General features: G+C 40.8%; 1 protein-coding gene across 2 annotated transcripts in view; it reads right to left on the bottom strand.

The window, feature by feature from the left end:
• The window catches only part of LOC128642788 (multidrug and toxin extrusion protein 1-like), a 676,487-nt gene that overhangs the window by 320,567 nt on the left and 337,934 nt on the right, over nucleotides 1-17,986 (bottom strand). For both annotated transcript variants that reach the window (XM_053695585.1, XM_053695586.1), the window contains exons 7-9: nucleotides 14,688-14,732; nucleotides 12,925-13,022; nucleotides 10,801-10,898 (exon numbers count right to left, since the gene is read on the bottom strand). In XM_053695585.1, the coding sequence (XP_053551560.1) occupies nucleotides 10,801-10,898; nucleotides 12,925-13,022; nucleotides 14,688-14,732 (241 nt within the window). The remainder of the gene's footprint in view (nucleotides 1-10,800; nucleotides 10,899-12,924; nucleotides 13,023-14,687; nucleotides 14,733-17,986) is intronic.

Below are 17,986 nucleotides of genomic sequence, written 5' to 3'. Positions count from 1 at the left end.
GGCCCACTTAATAATAAAAACACTTTTTGGTCCAAAATGCAACAACATTGACTAAAATCTGCTCACCTTCTGCTGATAGTGGGAGGCAATTACAATATTGCGCCACACGTACCATTGGATAGATATAGAAACCCTACATCAACACCATTAATACTCAGACCGGCGACATACACTAAACAGGACACCAGAACTCTAACAAAATTTAAAAAAGGACTGGGATTGATAGACATATGGTGGGTTAGAAATCCAGAAGTTAGAGATTATCCTTGTATTGCCCCGTCTAAAAACACCCTATCTCGTATTGACTACTTCTTGGTGTCCAAGACACTAAGTACTCAAATCACGAACATTAAAAATGATGCACTATCTGACCATGCCCCAGTGAAGCTGACCTTACACGTTAAAAAAGCCCCTCCTAAAGAAAATAGGTGGTTCTTCCCAACATATCTATATAAAGATCCCAACCTCCTTAACTATATGAAAGGGGAATGGCATGCATACTACCATTTGAGCTCTCAACACCTTCAAAACCCTCTACTCTTCTGGGAGACTGCTAAAGCGGTTTTGAGAGGAGTTATCACTAATTATGCTATTGGAGTGCGGAAAAAGTCTACAGCGCAAGAGGAACTATTATTTAGACAACTGATGAATGCACAAAATAAATACCTTAAAACTCCAACAGAAAGAAATAGGGACTATTATAAGCAGGTCAAATCGGCTAGAGATAATTTCTTACTACAGAAAACCCTAAGAGCTACAAACAGATTAAAGGCAAGATTTTATAGATTTGGCAACAAAACAGGTCGCTCTCTTGCAACACTGACTAAATTGACAAGGCCACCGAATATAATACCCGCAATTAACAATAATGGAAGCATAGTTTCTGAACCGGATAAAATTCAAAAGGTATTCACTGACTATTATGCCAATTTTGTATGGTCCCCATAACCCAAACAAAGATCAGATTAATAGTTTCTTAGACAATTTAAAACTTCCCAGACTTACAGGACACCAAATAGACATGCTTAATGCCCTGATAGGAATACATGAGGTGCTTAAGGCCATACAAAATACTCCCCTTGGTAAAACTCCAGGTCCAGATGGTATGCCTGCAGAATTCTACAAGCTATTGAAACCTGAGATATCTGAAACCCTAACTAGCTTATACAACAGTATTGTTACAGGACAAACCCACCCTAGTCAAAGATTTACGGAGGCCCATATTATTTTAAAACCAGGAAGAGATCCATTACAACCAGCGCCATACCGCCCAATTTCACTACTCAACACAGACTATAAACTACTAACAAAAATTTTAGCAACCAGGATAGGACTGATATTACCATCAATTATTCTTGAGGGCCAGACAGGTCAAAAACACTAGAAAAGTTCAATTAATTCTATCCAACTTTTGGAAACACAGAAATGATCCCCAGCCTTCGAGGCTCACCAAAGCCTGCATGTTAGCTTTAGATGCGGAGAAAGCCTTTGACAAAGTAGCATGGGGCTACCTTTTTTTCTACACTGGAACACTTCGGCTTTACTGGTAACATCCTTAAGGCTATTCAAAATATTTATAGGGACCCAAAAGCAGCGGTTATTGTAAACGGTAGAATTGTACCAACATTTCCCCTGTATAAAGGCACTAGACAGGGCTGCCCACTCTCCCCTCTGCTGTTTGACATCGCTATAGAACCTCTTGCCCAGGCAATAAGAATGGAAACTGAAGGCTTAAAAATTGGAACCTCCACTATGCATCTATCGCTCTATGCGGACGATATGATTTTATTTATCTCAGACCCACATACTAATCTACCTAAAATGATGGCACTGATTGAAAGATATGACATTATCTCAGGATACCATATAAACCAAGACAAATCAGAACTAATCTGGTTGACTTAGAAAGTTCTTGAGGATATTCTTGGTTATGACTTTAAAATAGTCTCAAAAGAATTTAAATATTTAGGAATTAAGTTATCACTTAACCCCAGCACCTGGTACTCCCTTAATTATACTGCCTTAATTAAGAAAATAACAGATCAGTTGAATGGTTGGAAAGGTCTACCCCATCACTATCAGGATGAGTAAACTTAATTAAAATGATAACCTTTCCAAAGCTGCTGTATGTCTTCCAGATGTTGCCAGTCCTATTACGAAAAGAAGACCTAAAAGTGCTTAATTCTAAGATCTTAGACTTTGTCTGGGCAGGAAAGAAACATCGGATAAACCATCAAAGACTAACAAGTTCAGTATCTCATGGAGGCTTTAGCCTCCCAAACCTTTTATTTTATAACTGGGCTGCCCTCTCAAAATTTATTTTAGACTGGCTAAGTCAACAAAACCACTTCACCACAACACTTTAAACTTGGAGATGACAAATTGTTTAAAATTTTACTACCAATGTATAATTTCTCAGAGATATGACTGGATATCACAATTACTTGTTCAGATTCTTTATTGTATTTGATGTTAATTTAATTATGTGTGTTGTTTGATTTGTTTTGTTCGGTTTCAAAAAGCATAAAAACCTCAGAAGACGGGGGCGGAGTCTAGCCACGATCCATGATGGCTGATTTCTAACAGAGCTCCGGTGTCCCCACAAGTAAACGGCAGCTAATCAGTGCTTTCCCAGCTACCAAATGCACTAAGAACGGTGACCGGATCATATACAACTAACTACAGATACCCTTCACCCAGGCTGACTAAATCATCCCCGCGTCTGGTACAGCAGCAGTCGGCTGCCCGGGAGGCCTACAGTTTTAACAGAGCGCTTGCCATAGCGCCGATTAGAGTACATTACACCCGGATTGCCTTACCTAGGCTGGTACCATACCGCTGTGAGTCGTTGACCCCCCTTTGCACTATCCCGGAACATAGCCCTGGTATTACCCGCTCCACGGGAGGCGGCAGCAACACAGACTCCTGGCCGCAGGGGAAATAATAAAACAGGCCGCTCCCACGTGGCAGCGGGAAGAATAAGCAGCGCGGCTCTCTCCCCTGGATGGTACAACTCGAACGGCAGGGAGATGTCAGGGGGAGCGGTAAGCACATACCCTAAATATCTAGTGTGAGCACAGCAGCTAAATACATAACTGAAAATCTAAACAGGCACCTCTAACAGGCTCAAGGGACTGTGACACTCAGACCTCACACAAGCAGTGAAGGACCTCATATTAATCACATAGAGGAATATTTTATTAATACCTGAAGGGGAAAAGACAAATAACCATACAAAAATTATAAAGACGCATACTCACACAGGGACAACACAAGGCAATGGCAAGTAAAAGAAATGCAAAGCCACCCAAGGGTGTTCAGTCATCAAATATGGAAAACTACCTTATCCCCCCGGATGCACCCACATCTTCTAGCAAACCTCTAGGTGACGCAGCTACTTTTGTTACACCTTTACAGGCCCCAGGCTTTGAGCAGGGTGCTCACTCCTTTTGTTATCTCACCAAAGAGGACATTAGACATTTGTCCTCTAAAGAGGACATCAAAGAGGCGATGCAGGATTTTAGAGCTATGTTTGGGGAGCTAAAGAGGGATGTGGCTCGGGTTGATCAGCGAGTTACACTGGTAGAGGAAAGGCAGGAGGCCATGAATTCAGACCTACAGCACCAGTCTAGCCAAATGCAGGCCCTAATGGACCGCATAGAGGATCTTGAAAACAAGAGTAGGAGGAATAACCTCCGCCTCCGTGGCATTCCTGAGGTAATAGATCCACCTGCACTTCTGCAATACCTACAGGATTACATAAGATACCTAAAGCAGGATGATGCTGCGCTTGATATTCAGATTGAAAGAGCACATAGGGCTCTACGCCCGAAACCACCTAGCAGAGCACCCCCAAGGGACATCATTGTAAAGTTTCTATCATTTCGCGACAAGGAAGATGTCCTGAGGCTTGCAAGAGGCAGACACCAGATAGAGTTTAGAGGAGCAGAGGTGCAGGTTTATTCAGACCTTTTTCCAGTCACCCTGCAGAAGAGAAGGGAAATGAGATTTGCAACAACGGTGCTGAAAGAGAGGAGGATCCCCTACAGATGGGGCTTCCCCACTAGCATAATTGCCACAAGAAATAAAGGTCCCATGTCCTAAGAACAATGGACCACTTACCAAGCTTCAATCAAGCCTTGGGCCTAGACATAAGGCCGCCACGTGTCTTAGAAGCTGCTCCACAGCGACCTCCTGAGAGAGGCCAAGACGAAAACCTGCGGAACCTAAATTAGCGGCCGGGGGCTTGATCTTTGTCCTGGGTCGGGCCGCCCGACCGCTGATTGCACAGACTGAAGGCAGCTTTCTTGCTAGTATTTGAAGGGGGGACTTACCCTGGACTCAAAGGTCGTATACTGTATTGCATGTATGTGATTGCATTACTGTGCACAGTTGAAATGGTTTGGTTAGCACAAGTTGTTTACTGTTTTTTCCTCCTATTATATATATATAGCACCTGTTAGGTTCAGAATATTAGCCGGTAGCGCACTGTCAGTGTAGAACCTCAATAGCTTTAATAACACTTCACCAGGGAAAAGTGGGGCCACGGTACACACAAAACCCAGTCCGGGGCAACTAATTGACAGCCCTTGAAAGAGAGCCAAGGAGAGTAGATAGATGGTAGGTGATAACACTAGACTTACCCTAAGCAATAAACCGCAGTGCCCCCTCATTAAAGATACAGTTAAGAAAAATATACAGCTCCGGACTGGTCCTTAAGCCCAACAGGTCTGACCCCTAGATTTATGAGGTAAATTGAGTCCTATAATAGCTTATACACTGGCATGTGAGGTCAGATGACAAGGTGCTAACCCTAGCTTAGCTTAACAGAGGAAATGGGAAATACTGGTCACTATTTTACTGTATTATATTGAGGATTGCACTGATTTACAATTGAAAGTTTTAAATGTTTATCTGCATAGCGTTTACGGGGGGACGACTACCCCCTGGTTTTGTTACATTTGATCATTGGAGCTCCCATTTTTGGAGAGTGATCCAATCTTTGTAAATTACTGTAAAGTTACTATTTTTTGTATTTATTTTTGTGAGTACAGCATTCTTTTTTCATCGTATTATCTTTAAAATTGAATTCTTAAAGTAACACACCAAAGACAGTTACTCTTCTCTTTTCTCACTTTTCTTCGCTCTTCTTCTTTGCCCCAATCCCCCCTTCCTCCCATTCCTAACCCCCCTCCCTCACCTTCATCTCCCTTCCCCCCCAATCCCCCCAACCCCCTACATTCCCCTCCCACCACCACAGCCCCTCTCTCTTCCCCACTAGCTTACTCCTCCCATCCTCTCCTCAACCCCTCCATCCATCCTCTCCCAGCCCCTTCCTTATACTTTTTCCCAGCCCCCTCTCTCCTCCCTTTCCCTTCCTTGCTTTTCACTGCTATCCCCCTTAGTCCCTCACTAGCGTTTGGGTTTTTTTTTGGTTTTTTTCTCTCCCTCTATCCTCTCACCCCCCTTAACCTCATTTGCACAGAAGCGCAATCCCTCTTCAAGTAAAGCATCATGGAAAGAAGGCGAGGTTGTGCTGAGCCCCCCCCCCCCATTTGAAATAATATCAATCAATGCGAAAGGCCTCAACAGCCCCAGTAAAAGAGCTATAGCACTCAGGGATGTACACAGGATGGGAGGGGACATAGTTTTTTGGCAGGAGACTCATTTCCCTTCGGGTCATGAGCCACAATGGTCCAATCACCGCTATCCCATGGCCTATTTCGCATCAGGCCCTGCCAAAAAAAATGGGGTCGGGATTATGTTTAGTGCCAAGATGCCCTTCAAGATACAACAGCAGTATGCCGACCCTGAAGGTAGATTCATTCTACTCACGGGCTCCCTGTTTGGCAGGCCTCTCACCTTAGCCAATGTATACTGCCCTAATCGAACCCGGCACCTCTTTCTCTCTGAGGTCACTCGCAAAATTGCAGAAATAAAAGTTGGGGTGCTCTATTTGGGGGGAGATTTTAATGCTCCTCTGGATCCCTCACTTGATACCTCCGATGGCCTTTCCAGCACTCCCCACAAAAACTTGAAACAAATGACGGCCTTACTGGCTGAGCTAGCAGTCCACGATGTCTGGCGCATGCACCACCCTCATCACAGAAATTACACGTTCTACTCGCACCCTCATAGAAAATATTCAAGAATTGACTACATTTTCACTGACACAATAGGCCTAACATACACTAGAAGCAGCAATATACACGCAAACACATGGTCGGACCATGCGCCAGTTAACAGCAGAGTAGCCTGGCCCAGCGCCCCGCTTACGTCTTATACGTGGAAGCTTGACGACACTCTGCTGGACGACTCTGTTTTCAGCCAAGATCAAAAAAGCATTAATTGAATTTTTTCACCTAAATGCTGACGATAGCATAGAGAACTCTACCATATGGGAGGCACACAAGTGCACCATAAGAGGTCTCCTAATTAGCCGAAAAGCGAAACTGAGCAAGCTAAGGATGGAACGCTACAAGTCCCTTCTGGGCTGCGTTGAGAAAGCAGAACAACAGCATAAAGCTTGCCCCCTTGATGGAGACAAACTGAAGCTTCTGACCTCTGCCAGATCAGATCTCCTGCGCTTCTTGCAGGAGGACCACCAAAAAAAGGCCCTCATATTGAGACAAACATACTTTGAGCACGGAGATAGGGCGGGGAAACTGTTAGCAAGGTCTATAGCTAGGAAAAAAATAAAGGCGTATGTCCATCACATGCAGGGAAGGGACGGCATAGTTAAGGCAGATGGAGCTTCGATTGCAAAGATTTTTAAAGAATATTACGAAACACTATATGATCTACAGAAGTCCACCGGGGATGGAGCAGGTGACTCACAGCCGCTTCAGACAGTAGAGGAGGTTCGGAACTATCTAGGTGATGTTCATCTCCCACAGATCACGATGGAGGAGGCAGAGGCACTGGACTCCCCTATCACTCTAGATGAAGTCAAGAAGGCCATAAAGGACCTACCCTCAGGGAAAAGTCCAGGGTCAGACGGCTTCGGTCTTAAATACTATAAGACATTCACCGACGTTCTAGCACCAGAACTTGTTACGATCTTTAACTTGCTGGCCCATAACCCCACATTGCCAAGCTCCATGTTGGAAGCTTTCATAGCAGTGATCCCGAAGCCTGGGAAATCGCAAGACAGACCTGAGAATTACAGGCCCATTTCACTTTTAAACTCAGATGTGAAAATTCTGGCGAAAATCCTGGCGACCCGGTTGAATAGACTCCTCCCGAGCATGATATCAACTGACCAAGTGGGCTTCATCCCAGCTCGAGAAGCCAGGGATAACACCCTGAAGGTGCTACAGATGACCACACGTGCACATGTAACGGGAGCCCCACTGTCCTTGGTAACAACGGACGCCGAGAAAGCGTTTGACCGTGTGAGCTGGTTGTTCATACGGCAAACGCTAGAGAAATTCGGCTTTGGCAATGGCTTTATAAACCGGACAATGTCCCTGTACTCCACACCCAATGCCAGGGTCAGAGTTAACGGCATGATGTCCGATACATTTCAGATCAAAAACGGAACCAGGCAGGGATGTCCCCTCTCACCTCTCCTTTTTACTCTTACCATCGAGGTCCTTGCAGCCAAAATCAGAAACAACCCCACGATCAAGGGTTTCGTGGTGGGTAACACAGAGCACAAACTTTCCATGTACGCGGACGACGTGTTATTAACAATCTCAGATTCAGCAAATTCCCTGGCTGCGGCAATGCAGGAATTCTCGGCATTCAGTAAAGTCTCAAACTTTTTGCTTAACCCTCAGAAGTCAGAAATCCTAAACATCTCGGAATCACCGTCATCATTTGACACTCTCAAAAACACTTGCCCCATCAAAATTGCCTCACACCAGATTAAGTACCTAGGGATACTGATTACGCCTAACCTGGCAGAAATCTCTGATCTTAATTATAAGAATATTAGAGATGATATACTCAAAGACCTTGCAAACTGGAAGAAAAAATCTATCTCATGGATGGGACGGGTGGGAGTAATCAAAATGAACGTGCTCCCAAGGATGCAGGCCGTCCCACTGGCACCATCCACAAATTACGTCCAACAGGTACAACCGCTGTTGAGGCTTATATTTGGAATGGGATAAAGCCAAGAATCAGAAAACATACGATTTATTTACCCAGAGAAAGAGGGGGACTCGGAGTCCCACTTTTGAGGGAATATCAAAGAGCCATCTCCCTACAGAGATTGGTTGAATGGAGCCAGGGCTCCTGCAACAAGGCATGGATTCAAATTGACAATGAGATCGTCCGAAGGGGTAATACGGGCGCGCTGGCCTGGATTTCTCCTAATGGTCGGCCAAACCTAATCAAACAATATCCCATGATTCAAGAAGTGCTCCAGTGCTGGGATGCGCAACTTAAAGTAGACTCTTACATCTCTACGCCTACCTCACCCAACATCCCAATTAGGGAAAACCCAGACCTGGGCATGGAGACAAGACCGTTCCAGCCGGGTGCGTATTACCGCCTGGCTGACATGGCTATATCCAATATCCTACAGAAGGATAAGCTCAGACCGCAAGTTGAGATGGCGGAATGGGACCCAGCCATCTTCGGCTCGTGGTTCAGAGTGGCTCAAATCTCTCACTACTACACCATGCACAAACACAAATCGGAATTGCATAGAAGTAGAACGCTCTTTGAAACGTTCTGCACGGCACCACAGGCACCAACCCATCTAATATCAAAGATATATAAGCTTCTGCTCACCAAGGGGGACACAATACTCCCATCCTACGCGCACGCTTGGCAAACGGAGCTTGGTCTGGAGATAGGTATGAAGGATTGGATTAAAATATTTGGAAAAGCGAAAAAAGCGTCGGTCTCAATGAGACTACAGGAGACGCATTACAAATTTCTAAGTAGATGGTACTTGTCTCCTAGCAGGCTCTAGAGAATATACCCGCAAACAAAGGGGGAGTGCTGGAGGGGCTGTGGAGAGAGTGGAACTCTGTTGCACATTTGGTGGAACTGCCCTATTATAAAACCTTTTTGGGAGGGGGTGCTGGGAGAGATGAGCAGAATCCTTAAAATAATCATACCTCCAAACTCAACTTACCTCATCTACCACGAGCTACCCAAGATAATTGGGGAAGACAAATATCTGCTCTTCATGCTAATGCTTAATTGTGCTAACGGGCTCATCCCGAAATTTTGGAAGAAAGCTCAGGCCCCTAACATCCAGGAATGGAGATCCAGAGTGGTGGATCTTCTTAACCTCGAAAGGTACCACTATTTGAAAACTGGCAAACTAGCTACGCACGAAATGATGCTACTAACCTGGGAGGGAAGGGGAATATGACCAGACAACTTCAAGAACACCTTGTATTGGGTGTTAGAACCCTCAGTCCAGAGACCCCCCTTCCATCCCTATATCCCTTCTCCCCCTTTTTCTTTTTTTTCTTTTTTCTTTCTTCTTTTTTTTTTTCCCCCTCCTCTCTCTTCCCATTTCACTTCCCTTTTCCCCCTCCTCTCCTAATCTGCTCTCACCTTTCTCTTTGTCTTTTTGCCAAGTTCTGTTTTGACAGTTAAAGCCTTGTATGGGCTGAAACTCCAGGTGACAGGTTGAAGCCCAGCTGTATGACTCAGGCAAGCTGGGCAATCAGGTTCAAATGTTATTTAAGCCCCTGGTGTTTGGCTTCTGAGAATATTATTACTATTTAAAACTTGTGAGGATATGTCCTCGCTAAAACAAGCTCATAATCACTTGTACTGATGGACAGCAGCTTAACTGTATAACTGACAGACATATGTGCTAGTTATAAATCTTGGTATGATGATCAACAAATGTTAATGCCGACACTTTTTGTTTATATCACAGATTGTAACTCTAACCTTTTACAAAAATGTCATCTGATGTATGTTGTTATCTATTTTCAATAACAATAAAGCTTGTTTTATAAAAAAAAAAAATATTCAAGAACTATGATACAGTTTAATTCATTAACTTAAATGACATACACATAGTGTTCTTAATAATTTTAAATATCTTATTTTATAAATACAACTTTAATGATGTAGTATAATAAATTGTGTATAATAAATATCAGATAAAAAGGAGTGAAACCAAAAAAAAAAAAAAAAAAAAAAACCTCAGAAGACATTGTTACTTGCATCTATGTCAAAGACTGAAATGTACTCAATGAGTATGTGGACACTATAAGCTTTGAAAATAATCTTTATTGTATTATACTATATTGAATGTACCTTATATTTTTGACAATGTCACTGAGTTGATAAATAAAAATTATAAAAAAAAAAAATGAAGCTGTGAACTCTCCTCCCCTTTAGATGGAAAACATAAATTATGCTTACCTGATAATTTCATTTCCATCGAGGGGAGGAGACTCCACGGCTCCCACACGTATATCTGGCACCTTTTATACCCTGATATTTCTCCTACTGTTCCTGGTTCCCTGGTTCCCTCGGCAGAATGACTGGGGGATGAGGGAAGTGGGGGAGGTATTTAAGCCTTTGGCTGGGGTGTCTTTGCCTCCTCCTGGTGGCCAGGTTCTTAATTCCCAATAGTAATGAATGAAGCCGTGGACTCTCCTCCACTCAATGGAAATGAAATGATCAGGTAAGCATAATTTATGTTTTTTTGGAAGACCAATCTATTCCCTTGCATGGATCCTATACATCTCTGGTCTGCTCAGGGATTCTGAGGATTTGGAGATGGGAATTAACAGTGCAGATTGTATTCTCATGAAGGTAAAGATCTATTACTACTAGATGCAGTAATGAGGTCTAAGAGAATCTGCTGCTTACCTCCCCAGGTGTCTGCATGAAGTTTTTTCCATATGATATAAAGAAACAACAAAATCATCTGGATATACTGAGATACGGTGTTTGCCCAAGCAGAGCCCCTATGAAAAGAAAAAACATTATAATTACAGATTTTAAAGCAATACGGCTGATGACTTCCTGTTTTTGATGCTACTTAAAGGGACATGAAACTCACATTTGTTCTTTCATTATTGAAATAGAGCTTGCGATTTTAAACAACTTCCCAATTTACTTCTATTATCCAATTTTACAAGGAGCTAGCTGAACACATCTGGTGAAACAATGACAAGAGACATTTATGTGCAGCAACCAATCAGCAGCTTGCTCACAGTAATGCATTTCTGCTCCTAAACCTACCTAGGTTTTCAACAAAGGCTACCAAAAAAATTAAGCAAATTAGATAAAAGATGTAAATTGTATTTTTTTTTTTTTTAAATCACGTTCTATCTGAATAAGATAGAAAAGAAGAAGAAAAAATTGGGGTTTCATGTCCCTTTAAATGAAAATGCCGTTTATCATGCTGCAGAATGAGCAGACCCTATCCTCAGCCAAACTTAAGTTTACAAACTTTGGATCTTAAAGGGATAGGAAACCCAATTTTTTTTAAAATTTCATCATTCAGATAAAGCATTTAATTTTAAACAACTTTGCAATTTACTTTATCTAATTTTCTTCATTATTTTGGTATCCTTGTTTGAAAATCATACCTAGGTAGGCTCAGGAGCTGGGAGCTAGCTTCTGATTGGTGGCTTCACATATATGCCTCTTACCAATGGCTTACAAATGTGTTCAACCTGTTCCCAGTAGTGCATTGCTGCTTCTTCAAGAAAGGGTTAAAAAAAATGTAGCAACATTGATAATATAAGTAAATTGCAAAGTTGTTTACAAATGTATGCTCTATCTGAATCATGAAAGAAAAAAAAATTGGGTTTTGTGTCCCTTTAAAGGACTTCTTGAGTGCATTACTGGTAACTGTGGTGGAGATGGCAAGTCCATTTATCTCAAATTTATAACAATGAAGAGGGGTAGATTAATATTTGCATACACTTGCATTGTAATATAATTATACAATGTTATAGATGATGAGTTATTTATTATTACAGTTTTTTTGTTGGTAACTATTTGATTAACCTATGCAAAGGGATTAGGCAGACAGCGAAGCCCACACACCTGCCAGGTTGGTCCTCAGCAGGACACGGCTAGTGATTGGCTGCTTCATTCTAGGGGTCAGGGTAGGCAGTGGGTGTGGCTAGGAAATGCTGAAAAAGGGTTTCAGGTGGTCTGACAGAGAGGCGGGATAGCTATATATAGGGAGGGGGTGCAGTGGAAGGGACTGTGGGACAAAGTGATAACTATATTATAAAATGAGGGGCCATTTGCAGCTCTGTAAAATAGGGACTGCATCATTTTTAATAACTTCCCATGTGCTTTTATTAAAAAACAACAACTCCTAGAGTTTAAATGTGTCTGCAATCCCCCCCCCCCCCCAGTACTAAACTTTTGTTGTTTGGTGCATGATGCTTGTGCTTGATGATCATGTACACAACATAGTAATGATCAGATATTTATACTCCACCAAGACTGGTGCCACAGAAGGTACTTATCTCGTCAAAGATTTTTGAAAACCTATATTGAAAATCTGTCAAATGTGTGGCTGAAGCTTAATTGCCATTTGCAATAGCATTAGAATGTCCCTTTAAAATGTTCATCTTAAAGGGTAATAAACCCAAATTTATATCATGATTCAGATAGATAATACAATTTTAAACTTTCCAATTTACTTCTATTATAAAATTTGCTTCATACTCTTGGTATCATTTGTTGAAGACGTAGCAATGCACTACTGGGAGCTAGCTGGATACATTTGGTGAGCCACTGACAAGAGGCATATATGTGCAGCCACTAATCAGCAGCTAGCTCCCAGTAGTGCATTGCTGCTCCTGAAAGTTGTTGAAAATGTTATGCTCTATCTGAATCATGAAGAAAATGGGAGGTCATGTCCCTTTAATGTAAAGAAACAGCTTTTGTGAACAAGTAACCCCTTGGCTTCCAGAAAGGGCTGCAACACATTGCTACTGAAAGGTCAGCTGCAGACCTGATACTTACATAACTCCTAAGCTCAGCACATACAGGAAAATGTAGTTTATTAAAGCATTGAAAATATTTGCTGTGAGTCCCGTTAACACTTGAGGTAGAACAATGCCCTAGATAAAGAAGAGAGTCGTTTCACTAGGAGTATAAAATGCTATAGGCCTGGATGCAACAAATTAGATAAAAAATTCTAAATTCATGATATGCTATAGTCTTTTCATTTTTGGGGGTTAATGCTCAAATATTAAAGATACAGTCTAGTCAAAACTAAACTTTCATGATTCAGTTAGGGCATGCAATTTTAAACAATTTTTCAATTTACTTACAGGTAGATTACGAGTTTTGCGTTAGGTGAAAAAGCAGCGTTAATAGGTCCTAACGCTGCTTTTTCACTACCGCTGGTATTACGAGTGTTGCAGGTTTAGGGGCACCGCACACTTTTTTGGCCTTACCGCAAAACGACTTACGTAATCTTCATAACCCCTTTTTTCTATGGGACTTCCATAGCGCCGGTATTACGAGTCTGTCCTGGGAGGCCAAAAAGTGAGCGGTACACCCTCTACCGCCAAGATTCCTAATGCATTTGAAAGTCAGTAGTTATGAGTTTTATGATACAACGCTGTAACATAAAACTCATAACTAAAGTGCTAAAAAGTACACTAACACCCATAAACTACCCATAAACACTATAATAACATTTTTAACCTCTAATCTGCCGCTCCTGACATCGCCGCCACTATAATAAACATATTAACCCCTAAACTGCCGCACTCCCGCATCGCAAACACTAGTTAAATATTATTAATCCCTAATCTGCCTTCCCTAACATCGCCGCCACCTACCTACATTTATTAACCCCTAATCTGCCGCCCCCAACATCTCCGCCACTATACTAAATGTATTAACCCCTAAACCTAAGCCTAACCCTAACACCCATTAACTTAAATATAATTACAATAAATCTAAATAAAATTACTATCCTTACCTAAATTATTCCTATTTAATACTAAATACCTATAAAATAAACCCTAAGCTAGCTAAAATGTAACTAATAGTTCAATTGTATCTAGCTTAGGGTTTATTTTTATTTTACAGGAAAGTTTGTATTTATTTTAACTAGGTAGAATAGTTATGAAATAGTTATTAACTATTTAATAACTACCTAGCTAAAATAAAGTACCTGTAAAATAAAACCTAACCTAAGTTATAATAACACCTAACACTACACTATAATTAAACAACTTAACTACATTAAATACAATTACCTAAATTAAATTAAATTAACTAAAGTACAAAAAAAACACACTAAATTACAGAAAATAATAAACAAAATACAGATATTTAAACTAATTACACCTAATTTAATAGCCCTTTCAAAATAAAAAAATGCCCCCCCAAAATAAAAAAAATACCCTAACCTAAACTAAACTACCAATAGCCCTTAAAAGGGCCTTTTGCGGGGAATTGCCCCAAAGTAATCAGCTCTTTTACCTGTAAGAAAAATACAAACAACCCCCCCAACAGTAAAACCCACCACCCACACAACCAACCCCCCAAATAAAATACTATCTAAAAAAACCTAAGCTCCCCATTGCCCTGAAAAGGGCATTTGGATGGGCATTGTCCTTTAAAGGGCAGTTAGCTCTTTTGCAGGCCCAAACCCTAACCTAAAAATAAAACCCACCCAATACACCCTTAAAAAAACCTAACACTAACCCCCTGAAGATCGACTTACAGTTCTGAAGACTAAATGCGTATATATGGGCAGGATTACTTACTTGGTTTTGCAAATATTTTGACTGAAGATTGTACAGAAATGTAGCCTGATTAAGACATAAAATGAATTGGGGAATTAAAAACATACAGCCAAAACCTAAAACAGTGATACAGTTATTTCTTTTTTAACCCCTTAAGGACCACTGAACTTTTCCATTTTCTGTCCGTTTGGGACCAAGGCTATTTCTTTCATGTGATTGGCAAGAGTCCATGAGCTAGTGACGTATGGGATATACAATCCCACCAGGAGGGGCAACCCCTACACCTACAATTCAGTTTTACAAATTTTGCCTCCTATGGAGGTGGTGAAGTAAGTTTGTGCTAAGATTTCTACATTATGCGCTTCTCAGCATTTTGAAGCCCGATTCCTCTCAGAGTACAGGGAATGTCAGAGGAATGTGAAGGGAGTATTACCTATTGAATGCAATGGTTTTCCTCATGGGAGATCTATTTAATAGGTTCTCTGTTATCGGTCGTAGAGATTCATCTCCTACCTCCCTTATTCAGATCGACGATATACTCTCATATTCCATTACCTCTACTGATAACTGTTTCAGTACTGGTTTGGCTATCTGCTATATGTGGATGGGTGCCTTTCGGTAAGTATTTTTTTATTACTTAAGACACTCTCAGATATGGTTTGGCACTTTATGTATTAATATAAAGTTCTAAATATATGTATTGTATTCCTTTTGCAGACTATTCATTTTCATATTTGGGAAAAAATATATTTAGGAAAATATTTTTCTTACCTGGGGTTTAGTCTTTTTTTCAAATTGACTGTTTTTTCACTAAATTTTCACTGGCAAAATTAGGCTTGCGAGGCACAAAATGCTGATGTTTATTGCGTCATTCTTGGCGCAATAATTTTTTTGGCGCAAAGGGACGTCCGGTGACGCAAGTTAGTCATTTCTGGCGTCTTAGTTGACGCCAAGTTCCTTGTACAAGGTGCGTCTGCAATGTCATTTCCAGATGTTGTTAGTGCCAAAAAAATTCAGTTTGCCTTGTGCGTCATACTTGGCACCAAATATTTTCATTATTTAAAACCCATTCCTATAGGCCTCTTGCCTTTTTCTATGTCAGAGGGCTATGCTGTTTGCAATTTTTTCCATTCCTGAAACTGCCATATAAGGAAATTGATAATTTTGCTTTAAATGTTGTTTTTTTCTCTTACATTTGCAAGTTGTCTCAATCTGATCCTATCTCAGAAACCAATGTTTGAACCCTGCTGCCTGATAACAGTTCTACCAAAGCTAAGCATATCTGCTGTAAATTTGTGGAGATTATATCTCCAGCTGTGGTATGTAATAGTTGTCATGATAAGCTTTTACATGCAGATAATGTATCCATCAGTAAGAGTACAATGCCTGTTGTTCCTTCAACATGATACATGATATCCCTGTGAATATAAAAGATTTTATTTTTGATGTGATTCAGAAGGCTCTGGGGGGTAGTTATCAAGCCGTCTACTTTTCTGGCTTCGCCGGCCCAATACGTCCGCCTAAGCTCGCCTACCTTCGCCGCCGCGGACCTTGAATACGTTCGCCTAAGTTATCAAATAAAGCTGTCAAAAAGCCGCGGGGCGATGAGCAGCGGACTGTGACAGTTATCACTCATCCGATCTCGCTGCCCTTCGGCTTTTTCACAGCTTTATTGCTAGCCTGTCACTAAGCACTCACACTAAACTACACTGTTCTACCCCCTATACCGGCGCCCCCGGAGCCTCCCGCAACTCAATAAAGTTACTAACCCCTAAACCGCCGCTCCTAGACCCCGCCGCAAGTCTTATAAATGTATTAACCCCTAAACCGCCGCTCCTAGACCCCGCCGCAAGTCTTATAAATGTATTAACCCCTAAACCGCCGCTCCCGGACACCGCTGCCACCTACATTATACCTAGTAACCCCTATCCTGCCCCCCCTATACCGTCGCCCTCTATTATAAAATTATTAACCCCTATCCTGCTGATCCCGCACCTCTCCACAACTAAATAAATAGTTTAACCCCTAAACCGCCGCTCCATGAACCCGCCGCCACCTATAATAAATTTATTAACCCCTATCCTGCCCCCCACTACGCCGCCGCCACTGTAATAAAATGATTAACCCCTAAACCTAAGTCTAACCCTAACCATAACGCCCCCCTAACTTAAATATTAATTAAATACATCTAAATAAATTAACTCTTATTAACTAAATGAATCTTATTTAAAAATAAATACTTACTTATAAAATAAACCCTAATATAGCTACAATATAAATAATAATTATATTCTAGCTATCTTAGGATTTATTTTTATTTTACAGGCACCTTTCAATTTATTTTAACCATGTACAATAACTATTAAATAGTTATTAACTATTTAATAGCTTACCTAGCTAAAATAAAGAGAAATGTACTTGTGAAATAAATCCTAACCTAAGTTACAATTACACCTAACACTACACTATACTTTAATAAATTATTCCTATTTAAAAATAAATACTTACCTGTAAAATAAACCCTAAGATAGCTACAATGTAATTAATACTTATATTATAGCTATCTTAGGATTTATATTTATTTTACAGGTAACTTTGTATTTATTTTAGCTAGTTAGAATAGTTATTAAATAGTTATTAACTATTTAATAACTACCTAGCTAAAAGAAATACAAAATTACCTGTAAAATAAATCCTAACCTAAGTTACAATTAAACCTAATACTACACTATGATTAAATTAACTAAATAAACTACCTACAAATAACTACAATGAAATACAATTACATAAACTAACTAAAGTACATAAAATTAAAAAAGCTAAGTTACAAAAAATAAAAAATTAAGTTACAAACATGTTAAAAATATTACAACAATTTTAAGCTACTTACACCTAATCTAAGCCCCCTAATAAAATAACAAACCCCCCCCAAAATAAAAAAAATCCCTACCCTATTCTAAATTAAATAAATTTCAAAGCTCTTTTACCTTACCAGCCCTTAAAAGGGCCATTTGTGGGGGCATGCCCCAAAAAGTTCAGCTCTTTTGCCTGTAAAAGAAAAATACAACCCCCCCCCCCAACATTAAAACCCACCACCCACATACCCCTAATCTAACCCAAACCCCCCTTACAAAAACCTAACACTAATCCCCTGAAGATCATCCTACCTTGAGTCGTCTTCACTCAGCCGAGCCACCGATGGAACTGAAGAGGACATCCGGAGCGGAAGAAGTTAATCCTCCAGTCATCATCCAGGCGGCGCTGAAGAAGTCTTCGATCCGGCCGATGTCATCTTCAAAGAGGCGCTGAAGAGGTCTTCT

This window comes from Bombina bombina, chromosome 12 (assembly GCF_027579735.1).
Source record: "Bombina bombina isolate aBomBom1 chromosome 12, aBomBom1.pri, whole genome shotgun sequence".
Lineage (NCBI taxonomy): Eukaryota > Metazoa > Chordata > Amphibia > Anura > Bombinatoridae > Bombina > Bombina bombina.
This window is presented reverse-complemented; position numbering and strand designations above follow the sequence as displayed.